Source organism: Oncorhynchus mykiss, chromosome 10 (assembly GCF_057628025.1).
Source record: "Oncorhynchus mykiss isolate SJ-2025 chromosome 10, ASM5762802v1, whole genome shotgun sequence".
Classification (NCBI taxonomy): domain Eukaryota; kingdom Metazoa; phylum Chordata; class Actinopteri; order Salmoniformes; family Salmonidae; genus Oncorhynchus; species Oncorhynchus mykiss.
The window spans coordinates 49191541-49207289 of NC_143031.1; the positions used below are offsets into that span (position 1 = coordinate 49191541).

Genomic DNA, 15749 nt, shown 5'->3' on the forward strand with positions numbered 1-15749 from the left:
CCAGTCTCACAAAACAGTAAGGCTTGCCGGGCCTGATTTAGCATCAGACTTTGGACTGCAGGTAGGCCTAATGCCCATACCAGAAAACAGAGGAAATCACAAGGGAGTTGCTGATCTCCCTGGAGAGAGAGAGAGAGAGCGAGAGAGACAGGTGGATATCCTGCATTTAGGAATTCATTTGCCAGAGCAATGAAGCATGGTGAACAAACGTCATTACTAAAGCCCCAGGGAAATTACTAATATCAACCACCTCTCATCAATGCAGCCTTCCTGCTGTTGCACGAGGCAGCTTGAGTACTGGAGTGCTGCAAAGTAGCCTTAATGCCCATGTTTTGCAATGACCATACTAGAACTTGGCAGGGAGAGAATAATCTGCAGATGAGAGAATGTTCATATTTGTCACAATTGACTTTGCTTGCCTTATAATATGTTACATTTCAGACGTGTTAGATAACTGTGGCTAAACTGAAATAGAAAACACCTAAAGCCTAATCCCCCAATTTAATAAATTGGTACACAAACTATAACTGAAAAAGCATAGAATCTTTCAACGTCTCACTTTGGTAAAGTAATGTCATAGTTCCACCCACAAGTGTTCTCATGGAGCAATCTTCCCTCTAACGTTCAAATCATCAACGACAGAGATGAGACCTAACGCTGTAACGTTATTGCACTGAAATGTTCTCATCCATATCAGATTACAGGCTGTAAATGCAGAACAGCAGTTGTAGCTAGTAGCTTAGGCCTATTTCAAGTCCCAAATCTAGTGAACGGTGACCATATGGCAGCCCAAACAATATATAATTTGCCAAGGCAAAGGATACACAAAAGATGCTTTCAGTAGACCAGAGGCAAACACCTGTGCCTTTCTATATACAGTTGATGTCGGACGTTTACATAGTCGCTTTAAATGACTCCAACCTAGGTGTATCAACCACTCCACAAATTTCTTGTTAACAAACTATCATTTTGGCAAGTCGGTAAGGACATCTTTATGCATGACACAAGTCATTTTTCCAACAATTTTTTACAGACAGATTATTTCCTTTATAATTCACTGTATCACAATTCCAGTGGGTCAGAAGTTTACATACACTAAGTTGACTGTGCCTTTAAACAGCTTGGAAAATTCCAGAAAATGTTGTCAGGGCTTTAGAAGCTTCTGATAGGCTAATTGACATAATTTGAGTCAATTGGAGGTGTACCTGTGGATGTATTTCAAGGCCTACCTTCAAACACAGTGCCTCTTTGCTTGACATCATGGGAAAATCAAAAGAAATCAGCCAAGATCACAGAAAAAAAATTGTAGACCTCCAAGTCTGGTTCATCCTTGGGAGCAATTTACAAAACGCCTGAAGGTACCACGTTCATCTGTACAAACAATAGTATGCAAGTATAAACACCATGGTACTTTGAGATAATGCTAAATGTCTCAAACATGAAGTGATACCGCTCAAGCCGTCATACCGCTCAGGAAGGAGACGCGTTCTGTCTCCTAGAGATGAACGTACTTTGGTGCGAAAAGTGCAGATCAATCCCAGAACAACAGCAAAGGACCTTGTGAAGATGCTGGAGGAAACAGGTACAAAGTGTCTATATCCACAGTAAAACGAGTCCTATATCGACATAACCTAAAAGGGCGCTCAGCAAGGAAGAAGCCACTGCTCCAAAACCGCTATAAAAAAGCCAGACTACGGTTTGCAACTGCACATGGGACAATGATCGTCCACTGGTCTGATGAAACAAAAATAGAACTGTTTGGCCATTATGACCATCGATATGTTTGGAGGAAAAAGGGGGAGGCTTGCAAGCTGAGGAACACCATCCCAATCGTGAAGCACGGGGGTGGCAGCATCATGGTGTGGGGGTGCTTTGCTGCAGGAGGGACTGGTGCACTTCACAAAATAGATTTAAAAAAAAATCTTTGTAATAATGACAATTACAACAATACTGAATGAACACTTATTTTAACACATCAATAAAAATCAATTTAGCCTCAAATAAATAATGAAACATCTTCAATTTGGTTTAAATAATGCAAAAACAAAGTGTTGGAGAAGGAGAAGTGCAATATGTGCCATGTAAAAAAGCTAACGTTTAAGTTCCTTGCTCAGAACATGAGAACATATGAAAGCTGGTGGTTCCTTTTAACAGGAGTCTTCAATATTCCAAGGTAAGAGGTTTTAGGTTGTAGTTAATATAGTATTTATAGGACTATACCATTTGTATTTCATATACCTTTGACTATTGGATGTTCTTATAGGCACTATAGTATTGCCAGTGTAACAGTATAGCTTCCGTCTCTCTCCTCACCCCTACCTGGGCTCAAACCAGGAACACATCGACAACAGCCACACTCGAAGCAGCGTTACCCATCGCTCCACAAAAGCCGCAGTCCTTGCAGAGCAAGGGGAATAACTACTCCAAGTCTCAGAGCGAGTGACGTTTGAAACGCTATTAGCGCGCACCCCGCTAACCATTTCACATTGGTTACACCAGCCATTAGGCTGATAGGCTTGAAGTCATAAACAGCGCTGTGCTTGCGAAGAGCTGCTGGCAAAACGCACTAAAGTGCCGTTAGAATGAATGCTTACGATCCTGCTGCTGCTCTATCAAATCAGACTTAATTATAACATAATAACACACAGAAATACGAGCCTTTGGTCATTAATATGGTCGAATCCGGAAACTATCATTTTGAAAAACAAAACGTTTATTATTTCAGTGAAATACGGAACCGTTCGGTATTTTATCTAACGGGTGGCATCCCTAAGTCTAAATATTCTTGTTACATTGCACAACCTTCAATGTTACGTCATAATTACGTAAAATTCTGGCGAATTAGTTTGCAATGAGCCAGGCTGCCCAAACTGTTGCATGTACCCTGACTGCGTGCAATGAACGCAAGATAAATTACTATTTCACCTGGTCAATATTGCCTGCTAACCTTTCTTTTAGCTAAATATGCAGGTTTAAAAATATATACTTCTGTGTATTGATTTTAAGAAAGGCATTGGCGTTTATGGTTGGGGACAGTCGTCCAACGATTGTGCTTTTTTCACAAATACGCTTTTGTTAAATCATCCCCCAGCGTTGCATCGATTATATGCAACGCAGGACACTAGATAAACTAGTAATATCATCAACCATGTGTCGTTAACTAGTGATTATTATTGATTGTTTTTATAAGATAAGTTTAATGCTAGCTAGCAATTTACCTTGGATTACTGCATTCGCGTAACAGGCAGTCTCCTCGTGGAGTGCAATGTAATGCAGGTGGTTAGAACATTGGACTAGTTAACCGTAAGGTTGCAAGATTGGATCCCCAAGCTGACAAGGTGAAAATCTGTCGTTCTGCCCCTGAACAAGGCAGTTAACCCACCGTTCCTAGACCACCATTGAAAATAAGAATGTGTTCTTAACTGGACTTGCCTAGTTAAATAAAAGGTATACCTTTTTTTTATATATATATATATATATATTTTTTTAAATCGCCCAAAAATACCGATTTCCGATTGTTATGAAACCTTGAAATCGGCCCTAATTAAATCGGCCATTCCGATTAATCGGTCGAGCTCTATATATATATATATATATATATATATATATATATATATATATATATATATATATATATATATATATATATATATATATATATATATATACACACTGCATTCAGAAAGTATTCAGACCTCGTCTTTTCCACATTTCGTTACATTACAGCCTTTTTCTAAAATGAATTACAATGATTTTTACCCCATCAATCTGCACACAATACCCCATAATGACAAAGCGAAAACAGGTTTAGACATTTTGGGAAATGTATTAAAAATAAAAACAGTAATACCTTGTTTGAAAAATAGTTTTTCTGGAAGCTGTGCCATTTCCCCCACGTGGGCCAGCCCCCTAGCAATTCAAGTACTAGCCAATGAGCTTCCGGCCCTCGCCATTTGAGTGACAGCTAGCAAGATACACACAGCAGAGCAAGAGCAATGACATGGTGCACATATCTGCACATATGTGACGTAGTATGCAACTTTCTGGGACCACTTTTGGCTCATGAGCGCTACTTTCAGAACTATTGGCTAAAAAGTATACAGAAAGTACAGATGCTCTAACAGGCTGAGCCAGAAGAGCTTCAATGCACTTTGGCATAGATTCTACAAGTGTCAAACTCTATTGCTGGGAGGCGACACCATTCTTTCACGATAAATTCCATCATTTGGTGTTTAGTTGATGGTGGTGGAAAACGCCGTCTCAGGCACTGCTCCAGAATCTTCCATAATTGTTCAATTGGGTTAAGATCTGGGGACTGAGACGGCCGTGGCATATGGTTTACATCATTTTCATGCTCATCAAACCATTCAGTGTCCACTCGTGCCCTGTGGATGGGGGCTTTTTCATCCTATGTGGGCAAAGCCAAGGAGGGGTTTTTCTGCAACTTCGCTATTACTATTACACTGTTATTATCAGTAGTATTTCATTATTATTATTCAAGTTATTACCTCTAAATATTAGTCTAGTATACAAATTAAGAAATGTCAATTTGGAGAGGATGCAGGAAAAACGCAGATTCCGATTTTGACGCACTAAACCATTCCCACCCAGTCAGATGCGTTTTTCCCTCCACTTTCCCGATCGATTCGCATAACGTCACCAACGCTACTGGGGTCATTCTCTATGGAATTATGTTGTTCAGAGGACGCAGTAAAGAGAGAAAAATAATACATTTCTGGAAAAATAATGCGCTACTGAAAATATTATGATAGAGGCTATGCATCCTGTAGGATGAATCATGAAGAGAGCTGGGCTACGTTTCATTCAGTTGCACCACATGTAATAAGAGAGGAAACGCAAAACTGGCACCTGTCGTCATTCCCTGCACATATGCTGACCCTGCAACAAGACATAGGTTGTTGTTTTCTATCTGATTAAAAGAGATGAAGTCCAGACAGGCTTGGCCTATTTTAGGAAATGGACATACGGAAAAAGTGAACTCATACATGCACACCACCCACCTAAAAGGACCCATCAATCAAGCTGCCTGCAGCGCATCTAACTCAGCCATAAACAAATCACATTTGTCCTTTCCCAAAAACATATTAAAAACCTTGCCTTCAAATCCTCCAAAATTAATGTTAAATCAATGTAGCCCATCATATAAATTGACGAGGATCAGTGGTGGAAAAAGTACCCAACTGTCATACTTCAGTAAAAGTATACAGTACATTCGGAAAGTATTTAGACCCCTTGACTTTTTCCACATTTTGTTACGGTGCAGCCTTACTCTAAAATTGATTCAATCGTGTTGTCCCTCAATCTACACACACACACACACACACACACACACACACACACAGTAATAAATTTGCATAAAAAAATATCACATTTATATAAGTATTCAGTACTGTTACTCAGTACTTTGTTGAAGCACCTTTGGCAGCAATTACAGCCTCAAGTCCTCTTGGGTATGACGCTACAAGCTTGGTACACCTGTATTTGGGGAGTTTCTACCGTTCTTCTCTGCAGATCGTCTCAAGCTCTGTCAGGTTGGATGGGGAGTGTCGCTGCACAGTTATTTTCAGGTCTCTCCAGAGATGTCCAATCGGGTTCAAGTCCGAGCTCTGGCTGGGCCACTCAAGAACATTCAGAGACTTGTCCCGAAGCCACTCCTGCGTTGTCTTGGCTGCGTGATAAGGGTCATTGTCCTGTTGGAAGATGAACCTTCGCCCAAGTCTGAGGTCCTGAGCGCTCTGGAACAGGTTTTCATCAAGGATCTCTCTGTACTTTGCTCCGTTCATCTTTCCCTCGATCCTAACTAATCTCCCAGTCCCTGCCGCTGAAAAACATCCTGACAGCATGATGCTGCCCCCACCATGCTTCACTGTAGGGATGGTGCCAGATTTCCTCCAGACGTGACACTTGGCATTCAGGCCAAAGAGTTCAATCTTGGTCTCATCAGACCAGAGAATCTTGTTTCTCATTGTCTGAGAGTCCTTTAGGTGCCTTTTGGCTAACTCCAAGCGGGCTGTCATGTGCCTTTTACTGAGGAGTAGCTTCTGCCTGGCCACTCTACCATACAGGCCTGATTGGTGGAGTGGTGCAGAGATGGTGGTCCTTCTGGGAGAACCTTCCAGAAGGACCACCATCTCCACAGAGGAACTCTGAAGCTCTGTCAGAGTGACCATCGGATTATTGGTCACCTTCCTGACCAAGGCCCTTTTCCCCCGATTGCTTAGTTTGGCCATGCAGCCAGCTCTAGAAGAAATTTGGTTCCAAACTTCTCCCATTTAAGAATTATGGAGGCCACTGTGTTGTTGGGGACCTTCAAATGCTGCAGAAATGTTTTGGTACCCTTCCCAAATCTGTTCCTCGACACAATCCTGTCTCGGAGCTCTACGGACAAGTCCTTCGACCTCATGGCTTGGTTTTTACATTGTCAACTGTGGGACCTTATATAAAACAGGTGTGTGCCTTTCTAAATCATGTCCAATCAATTAAATTTACCACAGGTGGACTCCAATTTATATAAAAAATCTCAAGGATGATCAATGGAAACATGATGCACCTGAGCTCAATTTCAAGTCTCATAAGCAAAGTGTCTGAATACTTATACACACTTATATACACACACATTTACAAACATTTCTAAAAGCTTGTTTTCACTTTGTCATTATGGGGTATTGTGTGTAGATTGAGGGCATGTAAAAAATAAATAAAAAGTTATATATTTTTTAATAAGGCTGTAACATAACAAAATGTGGGAAAAGTCATGGGGTTTGAAGACTTTCCCAATGCACTGTAGATACCTTAATAGAAAGTTACTCAAATAAAAGTATTTGGTACTAAATACACTTAAGTATCAAAAGTAAAAATAATTTCAAAATCCTTAAATTAAGCAAAGCAGACATTTTCTTATTCTGGAAGCTGTGTCATTTCCCCCACGTGGGCCAGCCCCCTAGCAATTCAAGTACAGGCACACTCAGACAATTTACAAATGATGCATTTGATGCATCCCGTTACGGGGTCTGAGACGCCGAAGCTTCCCACGCTTAGCTCTGACAAATTGAAAACCCTAGTCATTGGCGACTCCATTACCCGCAGTATTGGACTTAAAACGAATCATCCAGCAATCATACACTGTTTACCAGGGGGCAGGGATACCGACGTTAAGGCTAATCTGAAGATGGTGCTGGCTAAAGCTAAAACTGGTGAGTGTAGAGAGTATAGAGATATTGTTATCCACGTCAGCACCAACGATGTTAGGATGAAACAGTCAGAGGTCACCAAGCGCAACATAGCTTCAGCATGTAAATCAGCTAGAAAGATGTGTCGTCATCGAGTAATTGTCTCTGGCCCCCTCCCAGTTAGGGGGAGTGATGAGCTCTACAGCAGTCTCACAACTCAATCGCTGGTTGAAAACATAGATTTTGTAGATAATTGGTCCTCTTTCTGGGACTCACCCACAAACAGGACCAAGCCTGATCTGCTGAGGAGTGACGGACTCCATCCTAGCTGGAGGGGTGCTCTCATCTTATCTACGAACATAGACAGGGCTCTAACTCCCCTAGCTCCACAATGAAATAGAGTACAGGCCAGGCAGCAAGCGGTTAGCCAGCCTGCCAGCTTAGTGGAGTCTGCCACTAGCACAGTCAGTGTAGTCAGCTCAGCTATCCCCGTTGAGACCGTGTCTGTGCCTCGACCTGGGTTGGGCAAAACTAAACATGGCTGTGTTCGCCTTAGCAATCTCACTAGGATAAAGACCTCCTCCATTCCTGTCATTATTGAAAGAGATCATGATACCTCACATCTCAAAATAGGGCTACTTAATGTTAGATCCCTAACTTCAAAGGCAATTATAGTCAATGAACTAATCACTGATCATAATCTTGATGTGATTGGCCTGACTGAAACATGGCTTAAGCCTGATGAATTTACTGTGTTAAATGAGGCCTCACCACCTGGTTACACTAGTGACCATATCCCCTGTGCATCCCACAAAGGCGGAGGTGCTGCTAACATTTACGATGGCAAATTTCAATTTACAAAAAAAAATAGATGATTTCGTCTTTTGAGCTTCTAGTCATGAAATCTATGCAGCCTACTCAATCACTTTTTATAACTACTGTTTACAGGCCTTCTGGGCCATATACAGCGTTCCTCATTGAGTTCCCTGAATTCCTATCGGACCTTGTAGTCATAGCAGATAATATTCCAATTTTTAGTGACTTTAATATTCACATGGAAAAGTCCACAGACCCACTCCAAAAGGCTTTCGGAGCCATCATCGACTCAGTGGGTTTTGTCCAACATGTCTCTGGACCTACTCACTGTCACACTCTGGGCCTAGATTTGTACCATGGAATAAATGTTGTGGATCTTAATGTTTTTCCTCATAATCCTGGACTATCGGACCACCATTTTATTACGCTTGCAATTGCAACAAATAATCTGCTCAGACCCCAACCAAGGAGCATCAAAAGTCATGCTATAAATTCACAGACAACACAAAGATTCCTTGATGCCCTTCCAGATTCCCTCTGTCTACCCAAGGACGTCAAGAGGACAAAAATCAGTTAACCACCTAACTGAGGAACTCAATTTAACCTTGCGCAATACCCTATATGCAGTTGCACCCCTAAAAACATTTCTCATAAGAAACTAGCTCCCTGGTACACAGAAAATACCCGAGCTCTGAAGCAAGCTTCCAGAAAATTTTAACGGAAATGGCGCCACACCAAACTGGGAGTCTTCCGACTGGCTTTGAAAGACAGTACCGTGCAGTATCGAAGAGCCCTTACTGCTGCTCGATCATCCTATTTTTCCAACTTAATTGAGTAAAATAAGAACAATCTGAAATGTATTTTTGATACTGTCGCAAAGCTAACTAAAAAGCAGCATCCCCCAAGTGAGGATGGCTTTCACTTTAGCAGTAATAAATTCATGAACTTCTTTGAGGAAAAGATCATGAATATTAGAAAGCAAATTACAGACTCCTCTTTAAAACTGCGTATTCCTTCAAAGCTCAGTTGTCCTGAGTCTGCACAACTCTTGCCAGGACCTAGGATCAAGAGAGACAAGTGTTTTAGTACTATATCTCTTGACACAATGATGAAAATAATCATGGCCTCTAAACCTTCAAGCTGCATACTGGACCCTATTCCAACTAAACTACTGAAAGAGCCGCATCCTGTGCTTGGCCCTCCTATGTTGAACATAATAAACGGCTCTCTATCCACCGGATGTGTACCAAACTCACTAAAAGTGGCAGTAATAAAGCCTCTCTTGAAAAAGCCAAACCTTCACACAGAAAATATTTTTTTAAACTATCGGCCTATATCGAATCTTCCATTCCTCTCAAAAATGTTAGAAAAGGCTGTTGCGCAGCAACTCACTGCCTTCCTGAAGATAAACAATGTTTTCGAAATGCTTCAGTCTGGTTTTAGACCCTGTCATAGCACTGAGACTGCACTTGAGAAGGTGCTAAATTACCTTTTAATGGCATCAGACCGAGGCTCTAGATTTGTCCTCGTGCTCCTAGACCTTAGTGCTGCTTTTGATACCATCGATCACCACATTCTTTTGGAGAGATTGGAAACCCAAATTGGTCTACACGGACAAGTTCTGGCTTGGTTTAGATCTTATCTGTCAGAAAGATATGTTTGTCCTCTGACAAATCAACTGTAAATTTCGGTGTTCCTCAATGTTCCGTTTTAGGAACCGTTTGTTTTCACTATATATATATTTTACCTCTTAGGGATGTCATTCAAAAACATAATGTTCACTTTCACTGCTATGCGGATGACACACAGCTGTACATTTCAATGAAACATGGTGAAGCCCCAAAATTGCCCTCGCTAGAAGCCTGTGTTTCAGACATAAGGAAGTGGATGGCTGCAAACATTCTACTTTTAAATTCAAACAAAACAGAGATGCTTGTTCTAGGTCCCAAGAAGCAAAGAGATCTTCTGTTGAATCTGACAATTAATCTTAATGGTTGTACAGTCGTCTAAAATAAAACTGAAGGACCTCAGCATTACTCTGGACCCTGATCTCTCTTTTGACGAACATATCAAGACTGTTTCAAGGACAGCTTCTTTCCATCTATGTAACATTGAAAAATCTGAAACTTTCTGTCCAAAAATGATGCAGAATAATCCATGCTTTTGTTACTTCTAGGTTAGACTACTGCAATGCTCTACTTTCTGACTATCCGGATAAAGCACTAAATAAACTTCAGTTAGTGCTAAATACGGCTGCTAGAATCCTGACTAGAACCAAAAAATGTGATGATATTACGCCAGTGCTAGCCTCCCTACACTGGCTTCCTGTCAAGGCAAGGGCTAACCTACAAAGCATTACATGGGCTTGCTCCTACCCATCTCTCTGATTTGGTCCTGCCGTACAGATCTACACGTACGCTACGGTCACAAGACGCAGGCCTCCTAATTGTCCCTAGAATTTCTAAGCAAACAGCTGGAGGCAGAGCTTTCTCCTATAGAGCTCCATTTTTATGGAATGGTCTGCCTACCCATGTGAGAGACGCAAACTCGGTCTCAACCTTTAAGTCTTTACTGAAGACTCATCTCTTCAGTGGGTCATATGATTGAGTGTAGTCTGGCCCAGGAGTGTGAAGGTGAACGGAAAGGCTCTGGAGCAACGAACCGCCCTTGCTGTCTCTGCCTGGCCGGTTCCCCTCTTTCCACTGGGATTCTCTGCATCTAACCCTATTACAGGGGCTGAGTCACTGGCTTACTGGTGCTCTTTCATGCCGTCCCTAGGAGGGGTGCGTCACTTGAGTGGGTTGAGTCACTGATGTGATCTTCCTGTCTGGGTTGGCGCCCCCCCTTGGGTTGTGCTGTGGAGGAGATCTTTGTGGGCTATACTCTGCCTTGTCTCAGGATGGTAAGTTGGTGGTTGAAGATATCCCTCTAGTGGTGTTGGGGCTGTGCTTTGGCAAAGTGGGTGGGGTTATATCCTTCCTGTTTGGCCCTGTCCGCGGGTATCATCGGATGGGGCCACAGTGTCTCAGCCTCCAGTATTTATGCTGCAGTAGTTTGTGTCAGGGAGCTAGGGTCAGTTTGTTATACACTGCTCAAAAAAATAAAGGGAACACTAAAATAACACATCCTAGATCTGAATGAATGAAATATTCTTATTAAATACTTTTTTCTTTACATAGTTGAATGTGCTGACAACAAAAACAAACAAAAATTATCAATGGAAATCAAATTTATCAACCCATGGAGGTCTGGATTTGGAGTCACACTCAAAATTAAAGTGGAAAACCACACTACAGGCTGATCCAACTTTGATGTAATGTCCTTAAAACAAGTAAAAATGAGGCTCAGTAGTGTGTGTGGCCTCCACGTGCCTGTATGACCTCCCTACAACACCTGGGCATGCTCCTGATGAGGTGGCGGATGGTCTCCTGAGGGATCTCCTCCCAGACCTGGACTAAAGCATCCGCCAACTCCTGCACAGTCTGGATGGAGCGAGACTTGATGTCCTAGATGTGCTCAATTGGATTCAGGTCTGGGGAACAGGCGGGCCAGTTTATAGCATCAATGCCTTCCTCTTGCAGGAACTGCTGACACACTCCAGTCATAGCATTGTCTTGCATTAGGAGGAACCCAAGGCCAACCGCACCAGCATATGGTCTCACAAGGGGTCTGAGGATCTCATCTCGGTACTTAATGGCAGTCAGGCTACCTCTGGCGAGCACATGGAGGGCTGTGTGGCCCCCCCAAAGAAATGCCACCCCACACCATGACTGACCCACCGCCAAACCGGTCATGCTGGAGGATGTTGCAGGCAGCAGAACGTTCTCCACGGCGTCTCCAGACTCTGTCATGTCGGTCACATGTGCTCAGTGTGAACCTGCTTTCATCTGTGAAGAGCACAGGGCGCCAGTGGCGAATTTGCCAATCTTGGTGTTCTCTGGCAAATGCCAAACGTCCTGCACGGTGTTGGGCTGTAAGCACAACCCCACCTGTGGTTGTCAAGGGCACTCATACCACCCTCATGGAGTCTGTTTCTGACCGTTTGAGCAGACACATGCACATTTGTGACCTGCTGGAGGTCATTTTGCAGGGCTCTGGCAGTGCTCCTCCTTGCACAAAGGCGGAGGTAGCGGTCCTGCTGCTGGGTTGTTGCCCTCCTACGGCCTCCTCCACGTCTCCTGATGTACTGGCCTGTCTCCTGGTAGCGCCTCCATGCTCTGGACACTACGCTGACAGACACAGCAAACCTTCTTGCCACAGCTCGCATTGATGTACCATCCTGGATGAGCTGCACTACCTGAGCCACTTGTGTGGGTTGTAGACTCCGTCTCATGCTACCACTAGAGTGAAAGCACCGCCAGCATTCAAAAGTGACCAAAACATCAGCCAGGAAGCATAGGAACTGAGAAGTGGTCTGGTCACCACCTGCAAAACCACTCCTTTATTGGGGGTGTCTTGCTAATTGCCTATAATTTCAACCTGTTGTCTATTCCATTTGCACAACAGCATGTGAAATGTATTGTCAATCAGTGTTGCTTCCTAAGTGGACAGTTTGATGTCACAGAAGTGTGATTGACTTGGAGTTACATTGTGTTGTTTAAGTGTTCCCTTTATTTTTTTGAGCAGTGTATATGGAGTACTTCTCCTGTCTTATCCAGTGTCCTGTGTGAATTTAAGTATGCTCTCTCTAATTCTCTCTCTCGGAGGACCTGAGCCCTAGGACCATGCCTCAGGACTACCTGGCATGATGACTACTTGCTGTCCCCAGTCCACCTGGCCGTGCTGCTACTCCAGTTTCAACTGTTCTGCCTGCGGCTATGGTATCCTGACCTGTTCACCGGACGTGCAACCTGTCCCAGACCTATTATTTGACCATGCTGGTCATTTATGAACATTTGAACATCTTGGCCATGTTCTGTTATAATCCCCACCCGGCACAGCCAGAAGAGGACTGGCCACCCCTCATAGGAAGAAACCTAGAGAGGAACCAGGCTGAGTTTTTCCTAGCCAACGTGCTTCAACACCTGCATTGCTTGCTGTTCTGGGTTTTAGGCTGGGTTTCGGTACAGCACTTTGAGATATCAGCTGATGTACGAAGGGCTATATAAATAAATTGGATTTGATTTGTGTTTAGTGAGTCCACCATATCAGCGGCAGTAAGGATGACCACGTGTTCTCTTGACAAGTGTAGGGATGACCACGTGTTCTCTTGATAAGTGTGAATTGGACCATTTTCCTGTCCTGCAAAGCATTCAAAATGTAACAAGTAATTTTGGGCGTCAAGGAGAATGCAGAGAGTAAAAAGTACATTATTTTCTTTAGGAATGTAGTGAACTAAAAGTTTGCAAAAATATAAATAGTAAAGCAAAGTAAAGACACCACAAAAAACGACTTCACACCACTGACGAGGATAGAGACAATTGACAACTTTTAGAAAATAGAAACATGCACGCAACCTGCCCATAGCCTAATGACCAGCCTGTCCATAGCCTAATGATCAGCCTGTCCATAGCCTAATGATCAGCCATTGATCAATTTTAGTGAAGCAATGCGGGTGATGAATACACTTTCCCCCAAAACACGTGTAAATATTGCACTATAAATTGGCAATGAACTGGAGGGGAAGTTTGAATGGCGAGAGTGACATGTAGCCTAGCTCTGGTGTGATATGATAACATTGGCTAAATTGATACCTTGCTGCACTGATGCATTGCAAATATATATAAAAAAAATAAAATAAAAACAGGCAGAGAAATGAATGAATAATTCACACAATTAACCCAGACCTGCCATTGGCAGTTTTGGCATGTCAGTGTCATCAGTTTCTCTTTCGCATTGTTAAATTTTTACATCTAACCATTTGGTTTGTTTGGTTAAGTATTTCTCACGTGACCAAATGTGAACGAAGAGTCATCCGTCATTGAACTTCAAACACTTCATTGAAGAATCCCTGCTGTCGAACAATCACCGACGAACGGGAAGTTGACTTCGGCTACCAAAACTTCGACAAGCCTCAAGAAAAAAAAAGTTGAACCCTGCCGAACACCAAAAAAACGAACACAAACGTCGTCATAATATATGCGCGAACTGTTTCGACTGGGACGCATAGGTCACGAAGTATTGCGCTACCGGTGCTGGCACATGCGCAGATCAAATACACCGCTGGAACGCTGATTAAAGGGCCGAGTTTAGTTACATGTCCTAATAATTCACGTGTTTTAATCGGCTGTATGCTTACTTTGATTTTGACATTACGCCGATTACGATAAGCAGAGTTAAGTGTGTACATGACTATTGCCATACGTTACTCGGCAATGTATTGCCATAATCAGTTTAACATCCAATTATGATTGTACGTACGTTGACAGACGCTAAACGTACGTTGACAGACGTGTCCTTCCTTCCCGCGAACTGCCGATATATACCCGAGTGCTCAAAAAGCTGGTTAGCTAATTGATTTATGTCATGCCCTCAAAACGGTCTAGCAACAATACACCAACTGGATACAAAACTAGCTAAGTTAGCAAAGTAACTTAACTACAGCGGCTTACGTTCGTTAACTACCTAGTTATGAAGTTACACACTAGCAACGCCCTGCAATCTTGCTAACTGACGTTACTCAACTAAATGCAAGAAAGCTATTTAACGTGAAATGGTTGTTGTTGAAAAAAAGTTGGGAGGCCTCCACTTACCTGCATCCCAGGCACTTGCACCGCAACCGGTGACTGGGCCATCTTCCGCATCCAAAGGAATAACAGAAAACCAACCGATTAACGTTTTAGATAACTAGCCTAGCGAACTAACGTCAGGCAACCCAGTATGCGGTTTATATTCGCTAGTTAACGGTAGCAACCTCTTTTCCTTTGAAAAACGTAGCTAACTGCTAAAGTCGTCGTAGCTAGCTGACATTACACACCCAGCCTTAACGCTAGGCTAGCTACTTCAAAACAACAGACGACTGACTATTCCATGACATCGATCTTGATGTTTTAACATTCATTTATAGTTGTAAAACAATGTATTTGATGTTACGACAGGCTATTCATCTGTGGATTTAGCTAGTAAAAAATACATCCAAAAGTGCAAGCAGTCGACGACTTGTTGTCAGAACTACGTTGATGTGGCTGGCTGGCTTTATGCCATGTTCATATGCTAGAGGGAACTCGGAAATTTCCAACTTGCTAACTGGTTATCGTTATACACGTGCTGCGTTCAATCAGTCAGCAGGTCGAACATTTGAGTTCCCTAGTAGATCCGACTAGTAGTTGAACGTAGCAAACGTTATTAGCGCTCAGCAGTTGGATGGAGCCGAAAACTGTACAGAGACATTCGCGTCACTGCTTTCTCTCCAATTGTGTGATTGCGGCCCTCAATTTGGGGCGTTCCTGTATGTGGGAATTACTACGTCTGCTGTGTTCCGGAGTCCTAGTTTAAAATTGGTAAAAAAAGTAAGGGGCTCCTGCAGATGCAGGAATACCCACATGCAGGAACGCCCCAAATTGCTGGCCGCAATTGCACCCTTCTGCTTTTGCCAACTTGCTCCAAAATCGTGTAATTTCAATTCCGGTTAGTTCTTGATGTGGGCCTTCACCAGGAAACGCCCACTGGTGCCTGCCATTGGTCAGTAGTGATGGGCATTCCGCCTCTTTTCAGTGAGCCGGCTCGTTCGGCTCAGTTCACCAAAAAGAGCCAGCACGTTTAGCTTCCAAACGGCTCTTTAAAAAAAATATGTTTTGTATTTTT

General features: G+C 42.8%; 1 protein-coding gene across 2 annotated transcripts in view; it reads right to left on the reverse strand.

The window, feature by feature from the left end:
• LOC110534171 (serine/threonine-protein kinase 26) overlaps positions 1-15368 on the reverse strand; it is a 23211-nt gene extending 7843 nt beyond the window's left edge. Inside the window, exon 1 of one of the 2 annotated variants that reach the window (XM_021618879.3) lies at positions 14699-15368. In XM_021618879.3, coding sequence (XP_021474554.2) covers positions 14699-14749 — 51 coding nt within the window. In that variant the 5' untranslated portion in view covers positions 14750-15368. Of the gene's footprint in view, positions 1-13894; positions 14134-14698 lie in introns of those variants that run through there. The other variant, XM_021618881.3, reaches the window with a different exon arrangement.
• Between the last annotated feature and the right edge of the window lie 381 nt (positions 15369-15749).